The following is a 23,869-nucleotide window of genomic DNA, read 5'->3' on the forward strand; positions in this document are numbered from 1 at the left end:
GTAATGCTAACACAAGTTTGTTCAGGAAAGGGAGCAGAAATATAGGGCTTTTGTGATCTAAGTTATTGTTTCATATATACATGCAAGAGAAGACTGTACCTGCTACATGCAGCTGTAGCCCCATGCTCCCAAGGTTAGCTCAGCATCGCAAGATTTAAGGGATTCTAGCAAGTGTTTGGAACACTCATCCTCTGTCCGAGTCAATAACAATGAAAGACATAGGAAACGGGAGCCAGAATGGGAAAATTCTTGTTTGTTCTTAATTCTCTGAAGTTCTTTTGACTTCACGAAGTCCTAAGTTAACCAGAGCGTGGAATTTGTCCAGACGAGATAAATAATAAAATTGGTTGTGTACGTTTTCCACTCAAACAAGTTTAAAAAAAAAAGTAACAAAAGAGAAGAAACTCTTCTCCAAGGTTATATTTTCTTTTGAGAACTGGAAACAAGTGCACTTATAGACACTGGTTGAGGGAGAGATTGCCTTGAGAGCATATAGTTTTTAAAACTCCGTGTAACCAAATGAAAGGTGGGTCATATTTTAAAAGACTTTATTTTCCTTGAACTACTGCAACCAAGTCTAAGGAGCTTTCTCTGGGCTTGTGTACTTTTTAAACATCTGCAAATAATGTCAAGCACCTACACATTTGCCACCACCAGCCACACACTTCCTTTTTTTTTTTTTTTTTTTTTTTTTTGGTTTTGGTTGTGGTTGTGGTTGTGGTTTTTCGAGACAGGGTATCTCTGTATAGTCCTGGCTATCCTGGAACTCACTCTGTAGACCAGACTGGCCTTGAACTCTGCCTCCCAAGTGCTGGGATTAAAGGCATGCCACTACCACCATTGCCAGGCGACTTCTTGACTGAAATAAACCGGGCCGGGAGTTGGACTAAACTTTTCAAAGTAACCTTTGGGGAATTTCCGTGAGCACATTATCTATTCAGTAAGAACTTGGAAGGGAGTCTGCTTTTGGTTGGTTGGTTTTTTATTTGGTTTTGTTCTTTAATGTATTTATCAGCCTATTGATAGGGGAAACCCAGAGAAGGGAAGGAGAGGGAGGGGGATCAGTATCAAGCGTGGAGGGATGAGGGTAAAAAAGAGGAAGGGGTAAACGGGAAGTAGAGATCGAAATGGGACAGAGAAACAGGAAGGGAGAGAGACGAAATCCACTTTTTAAATAAGAAGGAGAAGGACAGTAACCCCGAATTTTACGAAATGTGCGGGTTGCTGCAGAGGAATACGGTAACAGCTGGAGATTACGGTACTCGCTAGGCTACAGCCTGCCTGTACTACGTCAACCCGAGCTGCAAAGTTCCGAGCCGCTCTTTTCTGTGTCCAGGAACTGAATATCAAACTGGTGATCGTGGAGTTATTGGATCGCTGTATTTGTCATTTCTTTTCTCTGTTTTCAGTCTTTATTTTAAAATATCCAGGAGAAGCAAGAAGCGAGCCCGGAGTTTGAGGGCTCAGCAGTGGTGGGGTGAGTCAGCGGGTGCTAAGGACTGGGTCTTGGTCTTTGGAGACCCTGTTCTCCTGCAGAGAACCAGAGGGCTCTGCGAGGACTGAAGGTCCGCTTCTCCTGGCGCCAGGGCCTCCGCAGCCGCGCAGCAGGTGAGTAGCGCAGCGGTGCGGAGCGCCGGCATCCCGCAGGGCCGAGTTGTGGGGTGGGCTGGTGTGCCCCTGGACTTAGCCTCGATTCTCCGCTTTGGGACTGGCTTTGAAACCAGCACCCCAAACCACCAGGTTTCCCTGATTTGCCATGGGAAGTTACCTTCTAGTTAACAAGTGTCATTTTAACCCATATATAGACCCCAAGTGGGAGAAAGCGGGTTCCGCAGTGTTGGTGTGGTTTGGTTATCACCTGTGAGGGCTTGAACTTGTGATTGTTTTCACAGCAGCCTGCTCCTGAGATCTCAGTCTTAGGGCTGTACCCCAAAAGACAAAGTATGCAGGTCCCGAAGCCCCAAACCTCTGTCTTACATCTCCTGGTCTGGTCCTTTTGCAGTGTAGAAATCGGGTTATTTAGGCAGATCGTGAACCCTAGCCCAGAAAATCCCAGGCTTCCCCGACTGCTGGCATGGGGACTTGATTTTTTTTTTTTAAGTCCCTTAGGGAATCCGCAGTGACTGCTACTCACAAAGCCTGGTCCGAGGAATAATGCGCTCCCACCCAGGTCTCCCAGAAAGCCCGGGTGTGGCTTGAGACTGGAATCCCTACAGCGGTCGCCCCTTGAAGATCCTGCCTGAATCCATCCGGGCCCTGTTTAGCTCTGGGAATTGGCTTTGCTGGGAACCTAGCTCTTTCTCGAGGGTGACTTGGCTGGTAGGCAGACCCGCGCGCTCTGCTCCCACGAGCGCAAATTCCGCGGGAGAAAGCGTACGCGCGGCCCTGCGGTTCCGTGCTCTCCGAGGTTCGCACTCCCAGACCGCCCTCTCCAGGTGACTATGGTGCAACCTGTTCTAAGGGAGACACGGAGGATCCCCACACCACCCCTGAGATTCTACCGGCTTGCCTCTGTGCGACAACCGCAGCTGCAGTCGAGCATGTGGAGCTGAGGTGGTGATGCAGGAAGGGGGCGTTTCGGGGCTTTATTTTCTCCAACCTATCTCTCGAAATTCAGCTTCCAGCTACTGCAGCTTGGGGTTTTATTGTCATTATTTGAGGTGGGGAGTTTTTTTTTTTTTTTTTTTTTTTTCTCTCTTGCTTGCTTTTGTTTTGGATTCTGAACTTGGTCAGCCAAGGCAAGGTGAAGCATTCGAAGGCACCTTCCCAGAGGGGAGGACTGGGGAGGACTGCAGAGGGGGACAGAGCACGCAGTCCCCTCCCTTGTCCCGTGTTGCCTACGTCAGGGCCTCACAAAGCCACTCATGGACTGCAGAGCGGCGGGCTCCCAGCAGGAGTCTGGTTACTGGGCGAGCTCCCCAGGGCCTGGCTGTCCAGGGCGACTGGCTCACGGACTGCCTTTTTCTTTGTGTTTTTTATTTTCAGCTGAATTCAGATAAACGAAGCTCCAGGGCCACTTCGGTCTCAGCAAATATTCCAGACCCATGTTACCTAGCCAGAACTCCTAGAAACTGGAGCTAGCGGTATCCCATAGATGGGCGGCCAAGTTGAGAGTCACTGCCGGTCAGCTGCAGCGCCCATTCGCCCAGCGTCCCTGCCTTGAGCTTCGAAGGCTGAGCCACACTTAGCTAACCATTTCAGCAAAGACTAGTCACAGACTCGTGAATTTCTAATTGCGTGGATGCACAGGATGGATCAGAGTGCACAGAGAAGCGGATTTTTGTAATTTCTGGTGGCTTTCACAGCATGTCCTTTTAAACCTTTGGAAGGTGTCCCCAGAAGCCCAGAGCGCGCCTGGCCATGTCTCCTTTAATGCTCTGTTCCTCAACGTGGCCCTCTGAGGGTTCCCAGAGCTGCTCCAGGCGGTTTACAACAGGTGTGTTCTCTCCCTCCCCCAGCCCAACCCAGCCCGCAGGATTCCCCCAAGCGGAGATTTTTTGACTTGGCTTCCTCAGGCTCACGTTTCCGCCCTCCGCCAGAGGGTGGCCGTCCAAAGCCCGACCTTGCCCCCTCCCTGGGACCATGGTGCTTCTTTCTGAAAATGCTTCTGAAGGCTCCAACTGCACCCACCCGCCAGCACAGGTGAACATTTCTAAGGCCATTCTACTTGGGGTGATCTTGGGGGGCCTCATCATTTTCGGGGTCTTGGGGAATATTTTAGTGATCCTCTCGGTGGCCTGTCATCGGCATCTGCACTCGGTGACTCACTACTACATTGTCAACCTGGCTGTGGCAGACCTCCTCCTCACCTCCACCGTGCTGCCCTTCTCTGCCATCTTTGAGATCCTGGGCTACTGGGCCTTTGGCAGGGTGTTCTGCAACATCTGGGCGGCGGTGGACGTCTTATGCTGCACAGCGTCCATCATGGGCCTCTGCATCATCTCCATCGACCGATACATTGGTGTGAGCTACCCGCTGCGCTACCCCACCATTGTCACCCAGAGGAGGGGCGTCAGGGCTCTGCTCTGCGTCTGGGCGCTTTCCTTGGTCATCTCCATCGGACCCCTGTTCGGCTGGAGGCAGCAGGCTCCGGAGGATGAGACCATCTGCCAAATCAATGAGGAGCCAGGATACGTGCTGTTCTCAGCGCTGGGCTCTTTCTACGTGCCACTGACCATCATCCTGGTTATGTACTGTCGAGTCTACGTGGTAGCCAAGAGAGAAAGCCGAGGCCTCAAGTCCGGCCTCAAGACCGACAAGTCAGACTCAGAGCAAGTGACGCTCCGTATCCACCGTAAAAATGTCCCTGCAGAAGGCAGCGGAGTAAGCAGTGCCAAGAATAAGACTCACTTCTCCGTGAGGCTGCTCAAGTTTTCCCGAGAGAAGAAAGCCGCCAAGACGCTGGGCATTGTGGTGGGATGCTTCGTCCTCTGCTGGCTGCCATTCTTCCTCGTGATGCCCATTGGTGAGTGTTCTCAACCCCACTGCTTACAGTTGAGGGAATGGGGAGTCCCACCGCTAAGGTAGAAGAGGGGTCTGCATTTCAAAGGCACAGGAAGGACTCCCTGGTGGGAACTGGAGTCTTTTCTTTTACTACTTTGTTGGTCTCTTTAATGGGAGTGTCCACTTTTCTTAATGTCCTTAAGTCTGGTTAACTTAAATCCACGCAGTCTCTTTAGAGTCCCCAAAGCAGACTACTCGGATACTGCTCCTGTTCCGCTATGGGTGGGGAAAAAAAGTCCTCTTGGCTTGAAAATACACACCACGCTTGTTCTGGGCAAATATGTGACTGTACAATTGGGTTAGATGGTACTCTCCGCTGTGTGTGTGAGTTATAGTGTCTGTCTGCTTAGGCTCTGTCTGTGCTCATTTTGTTCTCCGAATTCAGTGTGATAGAGAATATGGTAAGCCATTCACAACCGAAATATTTTTTTCATGTCCAAACTAATTAAAAAAACGTAAAGAATCCATTCTTTAAAATTCCAGTAAGCAAATACTCTTTCATTTAAGCAGTGAGTTTGAAAGCAGACACCACTCTTATCCAAAACCATCCCGGAAATGCAGATGACAGCTTGAAAACAGCACAATAATGTTGCAAATCCAATTTTTGCAGATGCAAAATTAGCTGTTGTCAGAATTAATTACCTCATTATAAGTATCAAGAAGCCAATCCACTGGGAACAGCCTCCTATCTGAAAGGCCTTCCATGCCATTCCAAAGCACTTCTTTGCTACTTTTAGTTTGTAAACTAAAATACAGACTCACGTGCTGGTTACCACCAACTATAACAAACACAAAATCATAGCAAACGTGCCCTCTAAAGTGCTTTTGAACCCAGTATCAATTACAGTACCATACTTTGCAACCCCGTGTCAGAATAACAAGTCTAGTTTTTGATTACCAACTGTGCCCCAGATGTTGACCAGACTTTTCAACACCTGCCATCTTGCCTCCACACATGGAAGAAAGACACTTTTCAATGCTATATCCACCAGCCACATGTAGCTGTTTAAATGTGGATTAAAATTAAATTATACCACAATTCCATCTCTCATCTCCACTAGCCACTTTCCAAGCACTCAATGGCCAGCTGTGGCCAGTAGCTGCATTTTGAGACTGCAGAGGCACAGATGATTTCTACAGTTGCAGAACTTCTGTGGAACAGGGCTCCTGGAGTGGCTGACCCTACATGGCCTTCCTTGTGCCTGCCTGTCCCTGTTCCAGACTCTTTCTGGAAGGAAGTTGGAGCTTTGACGTTACTGGAGTGACACTCTTTAGTCACTCTGCATTCTTCCCTTCCCACACTCCTTCTCTTTCTGCCTCCCGGAGGGCGCACTATTAGAGCTGCACCTATTCTGTACCTATTCACGCCACAGATGCCTGCTGAAGCCTTGTTTCAACCACTGAGGGTGAACAAGGCAGAAAGTCCTTACTCACAAAATAGACACCTGCACATAGGCTCCAGTACAGGGGAACGCCAGGGCCAAAAAAATGGGAATGGGTGGGTAGGGGAGTGGGGGAGGAGGGTGTGGGGAACTTTTGGGATAGCATTGGAAATGTAATTGAGGAAAATACGTAATAAAAAAATGTGAAGGACCAATAAGCACTGTCAGAGAGTCCCCAGAATGAGAGGCCAGGTGGCATAAGGATGATGGAACAGTGTTCTGAGAAGTACTGCGGAGTGTAGGGTATATTCCAGCAGAGCCCCGACTGAACTAAGCTTGTAAAATCCTGAGGGAAGAACAGATTGTCCAAGGGAACAGTGGCTGCAAAGATGGGAAAACGGGAAAACCTCACCTGTTCAAGCAAGGGCAAGAGGCAAGGACAAAAATAAAATTAAAAAAAAAAATCACAAGAGTAGATAAGATCACATCATGCAGGGTCTTTTTTTTTGTCGAAGTAAAATTTGCATAGATGATTATATATTTAACAGAAACTGAAAAGAATGGAAAATGAAAGGGCAGGGAGGGGCTGGGGACGTGGAACATCCGATCATCGATCATCGTTCTCCCACTGTGCTGGGAGTGTCTCTTAGACATCTGAGTGTCTGCCAGGTGGGCAGAAGGTGTGTGAACTGGGAGCTTTGAGGGGACATGGGCTAAGGGTAAAACCTTGGGCACACCAATGTGTATAGGCACAGGGAGGTCTGCCAGAGAGGAGGCATCCAGAGAAGAACCAAGCCTCAGAGGTGGCAGGCAGGGAGGGAAGCAGGTAACAAAAGGGAGGGGGGGTAACCCAGGAAGTGGGAAGAAAATTAGGAAATACAAGAAGAATAATTAATTGTGTCACACACAGCTCCCAGGGAGAGCAAGTGGAAGTTGCCTTGGTGATGGGGTGGTCCTTAATGGTGGACAGCAGTTGGGTGAGGCTGAAGGCTTCAGTAGAGCGCTGGGAACAGAAGCCCTACTGTGCATCCTCCAGGGAGAATGGAAGATCAAATGGGATAAGGGAAGGCAGACCCCTCTTAGGAAGAGTGTGCTAGAAGCACTAGGAAAGGGTGTTGCTTGAGAGAGCCAGGGGCAAGTCTCAAAAGTGGAAGATAGGCCATGATGTTTGTATTCTGATGGGAAAGATCAGATAGAACAGGACACCAATGGCAGAGGCAAGAGCCAAGAGAAGTGCCCAAAAGAAAGAAATGACGAAGGAGTCAAGGGATGTGAGCGCCACAGCATGAAGGAGAAGGAGAACATTAGAGAGCTCTCAGAGTACTTCAATATTCCCAGTGAACTAAGAAGCAGAGAGGGGAAGGAACAAGGAATGTGTCCATTGAACAGCAAGGAAAAAGGCACGAGCTACCTTAGGAATGAGAGTCTGTGTATTATGAAAATTTAGTCAAGACACACCAGTGTCCCAAGGGCCTATTTGGAATTTATGGTCATGAATCTGAAACAAAGCAGGGAAGAAGGCTACACCATGGTCTCCCAGAGCTAAATGGCTGAGGGATACAGGGTGTGGCTGAGGATGGATAGGTATTCCAGGGAGCGGGATAAGGAGGGCACATCTGGGAGGGATGGATACAATGGAGTCAGACCAGGGTCCACACAGAGCAGATGCTGGAAAGAGTCAGAGGTGATGGATACCTGGGACTTTAGGGTTGTGCTGGTGACTGGGGCTCTAAAGGAGATGGGGTGTGCTTACCCAGATCCTTGTGTCCCGGAGAGTAGGTAGATGCTCGGAATTTAGAGTCTTCTCCTAAGTGCTGCACTCTCAAGGAGTTAATAATGTCAGGGTAAAGATGTTGTGACAGAGGGACTTGTGGTTTTAAAAAGTAAGTAAGTAAATGGGCACAGAAGAAAACTGAAAACCTTCGCAGTGTGTCAGTAGGCTGCTCAGGACTAGGAGACCCCTAAACTCACCAATGTGTGATTGACAATTTCCTATGAAGGAATTTCTCCCAAGGAGGTATGGGCAGGTGATAAGTCACAGACATCAAAGCAGAAAGAATGGAAAGATGCATTCAGCACACCCTTGCTGTTCAGGGCCTAGAAAGTTAGTTAAAAAGATAGAGGTCTGCAAGACAGATGCTCAAACAGCATCCGTCCCCCGTGCTGAGGAACATAGCAGTTAAGTTCATCTGGAAGTCACTGTAGAAGCTTCTAGAAGCAGCGTTGCCGATGGAGCAGGTTAAGAGAACAGGACTTTGGCCGGGCCATCAGGGACATGTAAATTGTTTTCATTAGCAGATGTAAGTACCTTTGTTTTACACAAGATGTGAACAGAAAAGAATAGGCCATTATGCTATCAATCCCCAAGAGAAGAGGTATCAATCCGAACTAAGCAACCCAAGTTTGAACGGATTAGAGATAAAGCAGAATCCAGAAGGAAGAGGATATGCCCAGCTGAAACGCGAAAAACCCACATCAGGCTATCTAAGGAAAATCGAATGAGTGAGTTCTCCTTCATGACCAAAAGCTCCTGACCACTGAGGGTCGATGGCCTGTACCTGTAATCTCAGCACTTGACAGGCAGTGTCAGGGAGATCACGAGTTCAAGATCACCCTCCGCTATCCTACACTGAAACTGCAACGAGTGTAAGAATGGCCTGGGCTTCGAGAGACAATATCTCTCAAAAGTCCCCAACTAGCGACCAGGAGGAGGCTTTTCTTTCTGCCTTTGTTATGACATCTCCTTTCCTCTCAGCTCCTTCCCACTGAGCCTAGGCAGAGTCTAACTGAACTGCTTGCTTGTTTGCTTCCTTCCTCTCTCTCTCTCTCTCTCTCTCTCTCTCTCTCTCTCTCTCTCTCTCTCATTTATTTATCTATCTATCTATCTATCTATCTATCTATTTATTTATTTATTTATTGTATATGAATACACCATTGCTCTCTTCAAACACACCAGAGAGGGCATCAGACCCTATTACAGATGGTTGTGAGCCATCATGTGATTGCTGGGACTTGACCTCTGGAAGAGTAGTCAGTGCTCTTAACTGCTGAGCCATCTCTCCAGCCCCTGGACTGCTTTCTAACCTAAGTCTTGTTTGTACTGTTTCGGTTTTGCAAGCCAAATGTTTGGTTGAAGCTCAGAAGCCATTCAGCTGCGGGAGGTGACACTGGTGGCTGCTATCAGCCTTTCTGACTTTGCAGTGATGGATTGTAAGAAGCCAGTGTAGATGGCAGAGAGACTAGGGAAAGTGTTAGCCTTCCATCTAGGAAAGTTAGGGTGGAGATCTGACCCCTAGGGAAGGACCTGCAGCTGGATGGTGTCGTCTTTGGAACTCGACCCCTTGTCTGTCGCCTACTGCTTCCTGAGGCCTGAGATTTAGACCTCGGCTCTACTTTTTCATAAAACAAGGAACACCATCAGGTCTCCCTGCAGTGCCTAGCTCAGAGCAAATGACAACAATTACTGATCTTATTAGAACTCATACTAATCATTATGGAGGTGTTGGCATATGGCTGTCACCATGGGTATGTGGCTGTTGCCATGGAGGGGGGATGTACCTGGAAGCCCAGGAGGGAAAACAAGAAGTGAAGGGGACATTTATCAAACATATGATTACATGTCCAAGATCCACGTATAGTATACTGTTTTGATACAGTGCCTGGCATTGCCGTTGGGCCTACACCACTGCTTTGGCATCAAAGGAGCCAATGAGTTGGCTTGGAATTTGACTTATAAGGGCAGAGAACGTTTGAGAATTGTGCTTCCTGGACGACAGGAGACACGGCAGGGAGGGAAGATGTATTCTGAGCTGGGATGCTCCGGTGAAGGAATTGCTCTGGAGATGCTTACTACATGGAAGCAGAAGAAAACAATTTGTTTACTCAATAAAATGTCATAGACTACCTATTATGTTTGAGGCAGCTAGAGAATCACTGGCGATAACAATGACTCCCTGGAAGTCAGAACAATTAAAGACACAGCAGAGCTTCAGACAGTGATAAGTGAAAACACAGCAAACTGAAAGCACTGACTTGTGGCTTTGAAATGTCATATAATGACTGCTTCCTCAATGGCTGCCCAGATAACAGGTACCAATCATTGCTTTCCTATAGGTAAAGTGGGACCAGGCCCACCTTTACTATAGAAAAGGATGAAGAAGTCTTACAGACACTGGTGTGAAGGCAATCTAATATTGATTAGGGTTTAAGATAAAAGATCAATATTTCAGGTATTCCTACCACACCATGAACCACCTAAAAACACTGGCAAAAGGTAGCATCCATCTTACCTGTGTGTGGGACTGTGGACATAAGTCAGAACTCAGCCTGGCTGGTGGTCAGAACTGGCTGGCCTTTGTGGCCCATCCTCTTCCAGTGCTCTAAATCAATTTTCTTATAGTGGGACCATATATCTCCCATCATAGAGCATCAGCTACCAGGCCTCTGTGGAACACAATGCATCCACCTCTGGCCCAGCATCACTGGATCAGGAAACCAGCCTAAACCCAAAGGAAAGAGAAGCAGACGGGTCTCTTGATACAAGAGTAATGAATACAGGGGTGGGGGTTATTATGATCTTGCCAAGTACTGGCCCTGAGTGCATGAAGCAACCTCTCTCTTCAATCTATCAACTATATTGAGAATTTGCAATGAGCTGCACTTTGCACAACAAAGTCCTTTATTTTCCTTCCTGCTGGTTTCCAGTTTCCAGAGTGAGACCCACACAAACAACCCTGAATTTTATACAATGTCAGAAAGTGCCTCTGGATGGTGCCTTAACACTCACACACTGGACTAGGGTAGTCCTAGGCACTAAGAGCTGAAATTCTCTCCCAGAGTGCCCTAACCTTTGAGCCAAAATCTATATAACTGCTTGATCACTAGTGGTTAAAAGTGAGTGAGAAAGCTGGGTACATGGCTCTGTTGGTAGAGTGTTAAGCTAGCCTGTCTGAAGCACTAGGTTCCACCCCAACACTAAATAAACCAGACATGGTGGTGCATACCCGGAGTCCTCACACTCTGAGATAGAGACAGGAGGTTCAGTGGTTCAAGATCATTACCCACTATATAGTTAATTTAAGGGCCATCCTTGTCTAAAAAGGGGAGGGGCAGGAGAAAAAAGAAAATGCAAAAGAACCTGGCAGGGCCAACCAGATGCCCACAGGGATTTTCCAGATGGTCACTGTGGTCAGAGTTAATCCACGTCATCAGATGAAGCTGCAAAGAGAAGCACCAGATCAGGCAAGGTTTGTGAGCCATTTTTATAAGTTGTTTTTAATCCGACGACAGCCAGGGCAGAGGAATGACAAGTTCATATTTCAACATCGCAAAGATGAATGTTAAGATTGTGGCTAGACCAGTTGGGAGACCTTTGCGTTGGACAGGCTAAGCTATCTGTGTCCTGCCAGGTTCTGTCTGTATCGCATGTTCTTTCCGGGGTTCTGCATGCCTCTGGGGTTCCTCCTTGGTTGGCACCTCCTGAGCTCTGATTTACAAGAAAACACGCCTCACCATCCAAATAGTATGTCCACAGTTGGCTTTAAATGAACTTCGGCTCCCTCCCCCAAGGCAAACTTGTCTTGAAGATATACCATCATATTCAAAGGAGTGTACTGCGGGATTGGAGAGCTATTACCCCTGCAGTGGTTTGAACAATTGCTGAGCCTTTTAAAGCCTGTGTAGTCTGGCAGGTTCCTAGGCTAAGGAAGCCTGGTTCTGTAGGCAGGGAGCCTGGCTCTGTAGGCAGGGAGCACACTGCTATGGCCTTACCTCAGCACTTTGAGGTGGGGAAGAGAAAAATCTTCGTGAGGCATTGTCTTTGTCTAATGAGTTTTTTCTCTTCCCACCCCACTATTTAGCTTGCCAGTCTGACACTTACATAGTGGCCCTTTCATTTTTAATAGCAGATTCCTCTGCTCTTCGAACATTTCTTTCCACATTTGTATTAGTCATTTATTTTTTTTCCTTTGACAAAATTGCTTGTCTGTGCTTTGAGGGCACTTTTCTCCTTCCTTGTCTTCAGTAATCACTCATAAATACTGGCTTGTCTGCCTTCTGCAGAACTCAGATGGGCTGAGAAGAGGCAGCTGCTTTATAATCCAAAGAAACATCTGATCTTTCAGAGTTCTACAACAACAACACACACACACACACACACACACACACACACACACACACTCAGCCACTCCCACACTTAATAGCATCCCAAATTAGCTCCCCCACTTCGTATCATCCTACCTGCCCTGTATTCTACACATGACTTGGTACCTTGGTCTACTTTGATGCCATTCCATACCAGGTCATTTCTAAACAACATAAACTTTCTTCCCACAGCTCTGAAGCTGGTAGGTCCAAGATCAAGGAACCAGACTCATGCAGTGAGACCCTGTGTTCTGGTTCATACACTGTTCTAGCTGTTGAGGTGGAAGAATGGAGCTTGGCGGCCTTTTCGTCATCCTAAAGCCTCCCTCCTAATACCATTCTGGTAAAGGCTGAGATGTCAACAGACACACGTTAGAGGACATGAGCCCTCAGAGCAGAGGGCTTGGCCTTCCAGAACTTTCCTGGAACATACTGACTATGCCAGATCTTGTAGAACTCCAGGGTTGTCGGGGGCAGGAAAAAAAGAGATTGTGTTGGTCAACTTTCCATGCTAGAATGGAATGTCCGAGGCAATTAACTTATAAAGAAAAAAAAAAAGGCTGTTTTTGGGTCATGGTTCAGCAGGTTGTAGTCTAAAGTCTGGTGGCCTCATTGCCTTGGGCTTCAGATAAAGACAGAGCACCATGATGGGGAAGTGTGTCAGAGCAGGCACTTAACTCCAGGAGTCAGAAAATCAACCAAGAGATGAGAGAATAAGGATTCCCTAACCCCTTTGGAACTCACCCTCAGTGACTTTAGGACCTTCTGTAAATCTCCACCTCCTGAAGGTCCCCAGCATGCTGGTCTAGGCAGCAAGCTTTGATGGAACCAACCACAGGATGTAGGTTCAACAGACTATGGCCCTAAATTTGTCTTATTAGTTTGTGTGTGTTTTTAATGTTCTGCAAGGTGAGATCAGTTAGCCCAGTGGTTGATCCTAGCATATCTAGTCTAACTCTCACACCTGAGGAAACTCAGGCTGCTCTTCCATAGACCACTACTCCCCTGATGACCCTGCCACACCCCAGCCTCACTACGACTATAGACCCTAAAGGGCTGACTGCGCTTCCATTAGCCCATGGCTAAGGTCTGCCTACTCTATTGCTATTGTGCAGGGGGTCACTCAGTATCAAGAGTCCCCTTGCCCACCTTTGGTAACTTCCTGAGTCAAATTCACAGTACTGTTTTCACTCTGAGCTCAGTGAAAAAGAGGTCTGTGGGCTCCCTGCACTTGGGTGCTGCCCAAGACTTGCTCTCTGTCTCTGATCAGCTCCACAGCCCTCAGAACTAGACCTCCTTCTCCTCACACTGGGAATGGAAAGTTCCAGAAACGTCCCCAGCCCTTTCTTGTCTTCAGACAATTTTAATGGCTCCTCCATCCATGCTGAGGAGGAGCTCAGAACAAGTGACTACCTGCCTTTCCCCCCCCCCCCCCCACCATCTCTGTCCCTTCTCTTCACAGTTCCTCAGAGTAGACAGGGACAAGGCCTTTTCCTCTGGCAAATAAATGGGACTCTGCTGAGTATCTTGTTGCCACTTCCCAGGGTGGCACCCAGGTTCTGTGAAGTAACCATAGAGTGGGCTTCTGAGAGACAAAACCAGATTTTAAAAGAAGAATGGAGCTACGTTTATATAATCCTTACACTCGGTGACCATTTTTATTTGCATCTTTATGGGGCTTGTTAGTTTTCAGTCATGTAGACATAGAAAACAGTTATGCAGTCAAATATTTTAATCTGTTTCTTCATGGAATGTCTCCTCTGGGGATACTTGAAGGCGCCTCCCCAGCGGGACTCAGAGAGTCTATTTCTTTCAAAGCATCATGTATATTCTATCTGGAAGTTTTATTTTTTTGTTCGTCTTTCGGTAAATGACACATAACTGTATTAATTTTGAAATGGTTTTAGATCTGTCTCCACAGATTTATTGAGTAATCCATCAGATGCTATCGTACTTTGAAAATTCCATCTGTCATAGCAAAGGGGATCTTGAGTCTGTTTTAGTTCCATCCCATTCATCCTTCTCTCTGGTTTAGCGCTGGTGCCGCATTAATTGAATAACTGTGCCCTTGTAATACTGTCATTTCCCTTAACCCTTCCATTTCCCTACATACTGTGAAGGACGCTGATCACACTTCTGGCTTGTGACTCTGGAGTGAATACTCCCTTTTAAAATTATGCCTTGCACTTTCGGATGTTCAGTCTTCCCGGAAGCTCTGGGATGAGCTTCTGGTCCCACCTCGGAACTGTTACTGTTGCTCTAATTCGATTATAGGTGTGCCCAGAAACATTTGTGACAGTGATATTAAAAGCTGCTACTTTGATGTTTTTAAGCACATGCAAACACACACATGACACTGGGTTTTGGGTCAATACACCTCATCAAATCAAGGCAGGGTCTTCCTATAGTTTATAGAACTATTCAGGACCAGTTTTAAAATGCATTGCAATTCATTTCCACTTTGGAATGCAGTCTCATCAAAACTGGACCTACAGCTTCATCAAACATGGATTTTTTTTTAAAGATCATTTTTGGTGAGTTGGACGTAATCAATTTTATTTTATACCGTTGTCCTAGCTCATGCCCTTGGGTTAGGTACCATGCGAGTAGGAGGCTGCCCCACTAAACATTTACTTCAAGTTTCTCCTTCTGCTTCCACGTGGAGTCAGTCTGTCATTTTCACCCCTTTTGGGTACCAGCTTTATAAAGCAGATTGTAACACATTGAATTCTTTTTCCTGACCATCAGTAATAGTTGAACTAGTGTAAGAATTATGTGTGCCCTGAAGCTTTGAAAAATCTGCCCCATAAAACACTTGGGCTCAGTTCCTTTTATGGATGTAAGCCTTTGCGACTCGTTTCTATTCCTTCCATGGATGCTCATCTATTCTGATTGTCAGGTTTGATAATTTTTATTAATTTTCCATTTCCCCCTCTCCTTGCAGTTGAATATTTCAGTTTGGATTTGTGCATCACATTGTATAATTTTTCCTCTCTTGGATGTCTTCTTCATCTTCCTCCTTAGACATCACAACTTTTCCGTGTTATTGCAACAAATTGGAAGACTCCATTTTATGAATTTATTGGCTTGGTTTTTTTTTATGTTTGTTTATTGTTTTTTTTTTTCTTTCAACAAATTCAGGTTCTGAGTTTATTACTTTCATTTGTTTTCTAATTAATTGATTTAGTCTCTAGGAGTTTCTCTCTTTCATTTTCTGGTTACAGTTTTGTTTTTGATATCAGCTTGACCACAATGTTTATGTGCTTTGGTTCACTCTTGTTGAAGATTGGAAACAATAAAAGCTATTCATCTCCCTCTAAGCAAATTCTCATTTTTTTCCCTAATGTTTTACTCTCTAGCTTTTTCATCTGCTTGGTCTTGCTTTTTTTCTCTTTCTTTTGTTCTGTGTAGACATCAAAGGGGTCATTGTGGTGGTGGTTAATTTGAAAATAATTGGTATTTTATTGCCTAGTTTCTTAAAATTAATTCTAATTTACTCCGTTCTAATAGAAAAATGTAAACTCAGTAATTTTTAGCTATGGAAATAATTGCGGCTTTTAGAATTAATACATGATCAACAATTCACAGGCTCCATAGATTGCATGTTTAGTAGATTTATGTTGATGATTCATTTCTCTCATTTTTACCCTTAGCCATTATCTAGCTTGTCAAATGCTCCAAGGGCTGGTGAACTCCCACTGCTCCTGAGTTGCTTGTGGATACTTCTATGTATCGAGAGAGAAAGCTGTGGTTGTCAGCCTGGGGCTGCTATCACAGAGCAACACAGATTAGCGGCTTCAATAGCATCATTTCCTCCTCATAGCTCTGAGGCTGATGACGCCTTGTCAGGGGGGGAGATGTGATCAGTTTCCAGACTCAGTCACCTTCTCTGCATCTTCACATGGCAAAAGGAAACATAGACCCCCTTCTACTCACAAGGACACCATTGTCCCTCATGAGTCTCCACCCTCATGACTTCTTTGAAATCTAACTACTTCCCACCTGCTCAGACCCCTCCACAATGAAGACTGGAGCTTCAACATACCAGTGGGGAACAAGTGTTCTTCCGTGCCACTGGTGTGTGGATGGCACTTAAGGAATTAGTTCAATTCTTGGACTTCAGGATAGAAGCTACAACACTGGTGGAAATCGGGGAAACTGAGGCCCGACTGGGCATCGGTGGCTTCTTGCTGGCCCTGTGTGGCTGCCTTCTGAGAGACCAAAGGCCATCATTCCCCAGCCCAAGCCTGAGGCTCTCACCCACAGGACACTGCCCATCTTCTGGACTCTGCCTGTTTATCCAAGGGACAAGGGGGATGCGTTAGGCTGGTGGCTTTCAAACCAAGTTTCAGAATTCTATGCAAACTACATCCAAGATATAAACTGGATGTCAGGGGTGTCTTGCTGGTAAAAGCCGACTGGAAACCCTGAGTCCTGAGCCCTAAAGCAACACCTGCCCCACCCCCTTCCTGCTGGCAGTCCTGAAGATCAGAACGCAGGTTGCTCTTTGCCAGGGGTGTCAAATTCCAGACTCAGTACATGGCGCTGAGAGGACTGTTACAAGGAGAGTTGCCTGCCTTCTCCAGAGGGAAGGAGGCGAAGCTGACCTGGGCTCATGGGCTGTCGTTATTCTGGAATGCCCGCAGAGCAGTAGCCTTTGCCCAAAAAGGGTTTGAGAAGGGAACAGTTTGCATGCTCCTGCTTTTTTTTTTTTTTAAACGTGCTATTCACATTTAGCTTATTGCCAGGCATCTAGTTGCAAGTTAGAAAGCTGCTGTTCACAAACTGACCGTGTAGACACACCCCTCATTATGAGAAATGATTTAGCCGTACCCTGTAGTCTACAATGGCGTTGGCTTGTCTTTTCTCGTGATCTCACTAACACTGGCCGATTACTAATAGGCAATCTTAGAAAGAGAAAAAAAAGAACAACAACAACACTGAGCCCTGTTTCATGCATCCCAGGCTGGCTTCAACCTCCTTATGGAGTGAAGGACAACAACCTTGAACTACTGATCCTCCTGTTTCCATCTCCTAAATGCTAAGATGATGGACATGTGCCACCATAGCCTACTGGGCTTCCCACATCTTAAATAATTATTATTTTTTAATCCCCAGATTCCTGAAGGTTCTCAAAAAGTCTTTCCATTGTGTGTGTGTGTGTGTGTGTGTGTGTGTGTGTGTGTGTATGTGTATGTGTGTGTGTGTGTGTGTGTGTGTATGTTTGTGTGTGTGTATGTTTGTGTGTGTGTATGTTTGTGTGTCTGTGTGTGTGTGTATGTGTGTATGTATGTGTGTGTATATCTGTGTGTGTGTATGTGTGTGTGTATGTGTGTATGTGTATGTGTGTGTATGTGTATGTGTGTATGTGTGTATGTGTGTGTGTATGTGTGTGTATGTGTGTATGTGTGTGTGTATGTGTGCATGTGTGTATGTGTGTGTGTATGTGTGTATGTGTGTGTGTGTATGTATGTGTGTGTGTATGTATGTGTGTGTATGTGTGTGTATATGTGTGTATGTGTGTGTGTGTTTTTAATTGTGACCATTCACATGACATACGATTTGCTGTTTTAACCACTTGAAAGTGTCAGTTCAGCAGCTCTTGAGAAAAGGCTGACAGTGCTATGCAGCCGCCACCACTAACGAGCTCTTCTCCATCTCCGCCACATGAAACTGTATCCATTAGCAATGATTCCTCTCTTGCTCCTGGCAGCCATCCATCCTCCTTCATCGGTATGATTGCCCTGTCCTTAGGACTGCGTCCATAAGGAATCACACAATGTGTGGCCTTCCATATGTCCTCCCATAACCTGCTCTTCTAAAAGTCACCCATGCTGTGATACTTGTCCTTCATGACAGGCTAACATTTCATTTTGTGTGTGTGGATATACAGTATCTGGCTGAGCTGCCCATCCACTGCTGGGCAGTCAAATGCTTTCTACCCTCGAGCCAGTTTTGAGTATTTGCCAAGATGAATATTCATGTACCAGCCTTTGAATGTCTGCCGCAGTCCATTTGGATCCATAATCAGAAGTGGAATTGCTGAATCATCTGAGACTTCTATGTTTAGTTTGCAGAGGGTCTGCCAAACAGTTTCCCACAGCAGCTGCCCCAGTTTCTGCGGCCACCCGACGCGACGCACAAGGCCCCACTCTTCCTAACACAGCCACCACTTCTTCTCTTGACTGATGGTTACAGCCGTGGACACTGTGTGCAGTGGTACTCAGATGCGCTGCATTTCCTCATGATTCATGATGTCCCAGGCTTCCTCTACGCTCATGGTGCCTTTGTCTATCAGCTCTGGAGTCGTGTCTACCTGCTTGAGTCACTTGCCCACTTTAAGTTGGGTTGTTTGCCGCTCCTTGCTGAGGTTTCAGAGTTATTTGTGCCCGAGACTAGATCTTTATCAGTTTTGTGAATTCACAGATGTTTTTATTCTAAGGTTGCTCTTTCCCTCCTTCATCCCTTTGCCTTCTTGTTGCTATTCCTTCTTCCTCTTTTTGTAGTTTCTATATTTAACCTCTTTCAATCTCAGATTCACCATGGTTCGTCCTCAGCAGACGTACCGCTGAAATGTCAGGCACAGTATCACAAGGTACCATTGTCTTCATAATGTCCTTTGATGCACATCTATCTTTAATTTTTTTTCCCCTATTTTTATGTGACAGGGTTTCTCTGTGTAGCCCTGACTGTCCTGGTACTCACTCTGTAGACCAGACTGGCCTTGAACTCAGAGACTTGTCTGCCTCTGTCTCCTGAGTGCTGCCTCCTGAGTGCAGGGTGCACCACCACCCTGTCTTTAACTTTATACAGTGCAGTTTATCTGTCTCTTCTTTGGTTGTTTGTGTTGGCTTGCCCTGTATAGAAACCACTGCCTAATCTAAGATTCGGAAGATTTATTTCTATGTTCACATCTAAGAATTTCATGGCCTCAGTTCTTACAGTCAGTTTGTTGATAGGCTGTAAATTAATTTTTGTACTTGAGGTGAGGTGAGGTTCCACCTCACTCTTCAGTGTGGAGAAATCCAGTTATTACAATACCATCATTGAAATGACTGCTCTCCCATGCCCTGCCCTCCACCCTGCTCTCCCATCCCCTGCCCCTCACCCTGCTCTCCCATCCCCTGCCCCCCCACATGAATGGTGTAGCACATGAACACAATGTTAATATGTAGACAGAGTCCTAAAGGTGACTTCATCTGTGTTGTCCATTGCTCTCCACAGTTATGCTCATATTCTCACTAAACTCACAGCTCAATGCTTTGCTTAGGTCAGCTGGAGACCAGCCTCAGGGCTGCGTCTTCCTCTGCCTGGCTAGCGCCATGTGCTGGCTTGAGGCCCTACTCTCAGCTGTCTTTCCCTTGTTGTTACTGTCAGTGCCTGAGATCAGAACTCAGGTCCTCCTGCATGTTTATCAGGCCCTGTACTGCCTCAGCTGTCTCCTATGTGGAATCCATTGCATAGTCCATAGATATGTTATCTCTACACTAACAACGCGCTGTTTGGACTATGGTAGCTTTGTGGGATGTTTTGAAATTGCTACCTACTATTTTTTTCCATCTCTGGATGCTAAATGGACACTTTCAAGATAATTATCTCTTATAGAAAATTGTGTAATGTAGTATGGAAACCTATTCTCTTTGGAATGTCCAATTTCAAAACCTACCAAGACAGAAAGTTCAACATTATTCATAAGTTGTAGTGCTGATAAATTATTTTTGAATGTTCCAAGAGATGAAGATGCTGACTTTCCTGATATGATTACTCCGTGTCTATACATAGTAAGTTATCAAGAGGCACCTCATATATAAACATAATTAAAATAACAATAGGAGCCATAACCTAGCCTGATGAGAAATTGCTTGGTGGGGAATCCAGTCTGAACTCATGAACCTATTTGTATATTTAAAACTCATAAAATATGCTTCACAAGTGGTCATATTTTATTTGAGCACATATACACTAGAAATATTACACAATATATAGCCTGTAACTCCTTAACTTTATAAAAATCTAAATTCCAAAGTACATTTAACTTCCAAGATTTGGGGAAAGGAATTATAGGTAGCTACCTCATGGTGCTCTGATGATTTCCAGTCTCCAATAAAAAAACACACCAAGATAATTAATAGATTTATTTTATGCAGTTGACATTGACAGCACCACTGAGCTCTGCTGGCCAGGGCATCGAGGTCCTCCTGGCTCCCCTGTGATTCCAGATAATTCTCCTCCTTTTGCTTAGCTTATAGTTTGCAAATTTGGCCCAGGGGGTGGTGGCACATGACTTTAATCCCAGCCCTCAGGAGGCAGAGGCAGGTGGTTACCTGTGAGTTTGAGGCCAGCCTGGTCTACAGAGTTTGTTCCAGCACAGCCAAGGCTACACAGATAAAACCTCACTTGACCAAACAAAATAAACAAAACAAAACAGCAACAACAAATTTGTACCTTAATCAGTTTCTGTGATTGAGCTTTGCCCTTCTGGATGTGAGAGGAATCACATCCCTGAGGTGTGCCATGCCCTGCCTCAGGCATAACCAGTCCAATAGCATAGCTTATTTTACTCACTCTATAATTTACCACTAAAACTTTAGGACAGTATTTTCCCCATGTTTTCTGCTCCTATAAATGAGTCTCATAGAGGATAAATAATTCACCAGATACTACCAAGCTATTTCATGACAGAAGCTGTCTCGGTGTTTTTCTTCCCTATCCTGTTCACTTCCTTTGGCAAATGAAGCATTAACTGTGACTTCAGGAGAAAACCGATAATCCTGCGTTTTCTGCTCCACCTTTGTCATGAAGAGCTCGTATTGCTCCCTGTACGAAGAGAAGCAGATAAACGAGCTGAAGCTGGTGAAAGCCACGAAGAGCAGAGGGGGAGAAGAGAGCAAATGATTAACTCTGCAGTCTAATGTCCACTGAGTTTTCCTGTCCAGTGCTAACCCTGAACTCGCTGATTAATCACAAAGCCATTTATGAAGCGCTGAGTATTTACTGTGCCCTCGGTCCTGAGCTGAGTCTCGTGAGGCTCTTGGAACAAGATCCACTGCCCACTTTGAGAGACGTCGTTCTGCAAACCAAGCAACAGTCATCAGGACGAAGTCATGTCTGTTAGGAATGGGGCTAGAGGTTTAGAGTTAAGATGTAACAGGGAGGAAGAGCTTAGGTAGTCACAGGCTACTCTGAGAAAGCAAGGAGTTCTCAAAGGGGTCTTAAAAGGTAGGATTGGAAAAGTTGTCTGAAATGCCAAGTCGGGAGCAAGAAATGCATGGTCATGGCCTGGTGAGATAATCACTGGTGTGTGTGTGTGTGTGTGTGTGTGTGTGTGTGTGTGTGTGTGTGTGTACATGTGTATGTAGGAGAAGTGTTGCATAGTCATGGAATAAGCAATGATCATATTTCGTGGGACATTATCTTTAATGCCTTTTTGAAAACCAGATAAAGATTTGAGTCTTGAACTAAGAAGTAAGGAGTCCCTGGGAGTTTGGGGGGATGGCTAAGTAACAGTGAAACAGGGTGAGCGTGCGTTCAGACACAGGTATGGAGATGAGAGGTCCAGGCTGGATTGTTAGATTTTAATGACAGGTATATGACTGGGAGATGCAGCAGGTAGGGGATATGTATAAACATTTCAAGGCAGGTGAGAGGGAGTCAGAGTCCACACACATTTGGGAGAATCAGAGTGCAATTCATAAGCATTCAGGTGTGGAGGGCAGGGTGGTAAAGACGATGGACAAGCAGGTGGCTCCAGAGGCCTTGAGGTTTGATGATATTCTGCCTGGTATTGTGGTGTAGAAATGAAATTCTTTGCAATTGTGCTTCCCCTATAAGATGGCCCCTGGGAACAGGGTATCTGGTTAAGTAACTTCCCAAGAGTTGTGCAAATTAAATTTGAATTAGATGAAGTTAAATGTCAGAGTCACTGTGTTTCAGGGCTGTATCTCTACATGGAGCTGGTGGCTCACATATTGGACAGCACAGAGAGAAAATAGTCCATCTCCTGAAAGGGTTGTCTTGACTAAGACTGGTTTAGATTATCAAAAGTCAGTATTGGTGCTTTATGTTTGTGTGTGTGTGTGTGTGTGTGTGTGTGTGAGAGAGAGAGAGAGAGAGGCAGAGAGAGAGAGAGAGAGAGAGAGAGAGAGACAGAGACAGAGACAGAGACAGAGACAGAGTGCAACCTATTTCCTTGTTCTGGATACAAATGAGTAAACCACGAGTATAAGACACTGGGTATTTCTCAAGGAGGGCTGAGAGATGAACTTTAGGACATGGAGGAAATTGGAAAGAAAAAAACAGAAGAACAAATGTAAGTTCCCTGAGGTTGGAGACAATTGGAGCATTTGGGATAGCAGAAAACTCCGACAAGAAAAGAAGAGACAATAGTCAACGCAGCAACAGAGCTAGAAGGAAAGGAAACCACAGAAACATGGTATCAGTAAGTGGAGGCCATTTGTATCTCCATTTAGAATGGGAAAAGGTTCTCACTGGCAGGAAGGCCCCAGTTCTCAGGCTGTGTAGCATTCAGGACCTGAAAAGCGTTCTCAATTGGGAAAAAATGTCTCCCTAAGATTGGCCTATAAGCAATTGGGCATTGTCTTGATTAATGATCGATGCAGGCAGGCCTAGCTCCCTGTGGGCAGTGACACCCCCGGAAGGGTCCTCGATTGTAGAAGAAAGCAGGTAGAGCAAGCAATGAGGACCAAGCTATTAGAAAATGGCTTCATGGCTTCTGCTTCCATCCCTGCCTCCACGTTCCTGCCCTGACTCCTCAATAATGGACTGTGACTTACGAGTTACAAGATGAAACAAACCCTTTCTCTTCCCCAAGGTACTTTTGGGTCATGGTATTTTTCTCACAGCAATAGAAACCAACTAAGGCAGCAACTTAAGGGAGAAAGGGATTTTCTGGGGCTCACAGTTTGAAGCTGCTTCCATCATAATGGGGAAGCCAAGGTGGCAGGAACAGGAGGAGCTGGTGACATTGTAACTGCTGGCAGGAAGCAGAAGGAGGTGAATGTTTATATTTGCTTTCTCCTTTTCGTTCAGTCAAGGGCCCCATCCCTTGGAATAGTATCAACACACACACACACACACACACACACACACACACATTTAGTGTGGGTCTTCCGGCCTAGGTTATCAAACTCTAGAAAACTCCCTCACAGATGAACACAGATATTCATCTCCTACATAGTGTCAAGATGACACAATCAGTATTGGCCATCACAGTAGCCACAGAAATGGTGACCTTCGCATTTGGATGGGCGAGAAAGGGCAGGAGGAGAGGATAGAGTCTGGGACCTCAGGTGAAAAGAGCCACGGGTGGACCGGAATAGAAAAAACATCTCAGTGCATCTCATCACCTTTGGTCCCCTGTCTTCTCCTGGATTCTTCCTTTTGATTGGTTTGCTCTTAAACCTTAATTAGATCCAGTCTGATACAAGATGCTTTATTTACGGTCACTAATGTATTCCATGAAGACATTTAGAGCAATAGGCATTTTGATTCTCATTTCAAGATAGACAGTGTGGCAGAGTGTGAAGTAACTCACCCAGGGTCATGCGACAGGCGTGTGGTGGAGCAAGAACTGGAGTCTGGATCTCCCTGGTGCCAAATCTCGTGTCCTTAATGTCCTCTGTGCCCTCAAGACCAGCATGCTAGAGAGGCCATTCTACTTCTGCTGAGGTGAATGGCTGGTCCTCAGCTGTGCCCATGCCCACATAAGGATTCATTTGCTCTCCTCAGCCATAATTCTCCCTTGTTACTAAGAGGTGGAAAATAGGCGTGGGAAATAACACAAATAACACCTCCCGGTGTCAACCCAGCCTCCATGGGGACAA

At 45.9% G+C, this 23,869-nt stretch overlaps 1 protein-coding gene across 13 annotated transcripts in view; it reads left to right on the forward strand.

Annotated features, from left to right (window-relative positions):
* The first annotated feature begins 1,255 nt into the window (after window positions 1-1,255).
* Window positions 1,256-23,869, forward strand: part of Adra1a (adrenergic receptor, alpha 1a) — a 135,990-nt gene continuing 113,376 nt past the window's right edge. For 4 of the 13 annotated variants that reach the window (XM_017315800.2, XM_006518444.4, XM_011244926.3 and 1 more), the window contains exons 1-2: window positions 1,263-1,608; window positions 2,986-4,465. In XM_017315800.2, coding sequence (XP_017171289.1) covers window positions 3,583-4,465 — 883 coding nt within the window. In that variant the 5' untranslated portion in view covers window positions 1,263-1,608; window positions 2,986-3,582. Of the gene's footprint in view, window positions 1,609-2,101; window positions 2,554-2,673; window positions 4,466-23,869 lie in introns of those variants that run through there. The other 9 variants (NM_001271761.1, NM_001271759.1, XM_017315802.2 and 6 more) reach the window with 7 other exon arrangements.

This window comes from Mus musculus, chromosome 14, assembly GCF_000001635.26.
Source record: "Mus musculus strain C57BL/6J chromosome 14, GRCm38.p6 C57BL/6J".
Lineage (NCBI taxonomy): Eukaryota > Metazoa > Chordata > Mammalia > Rodentia > Muridae > Mus > Mus musculus.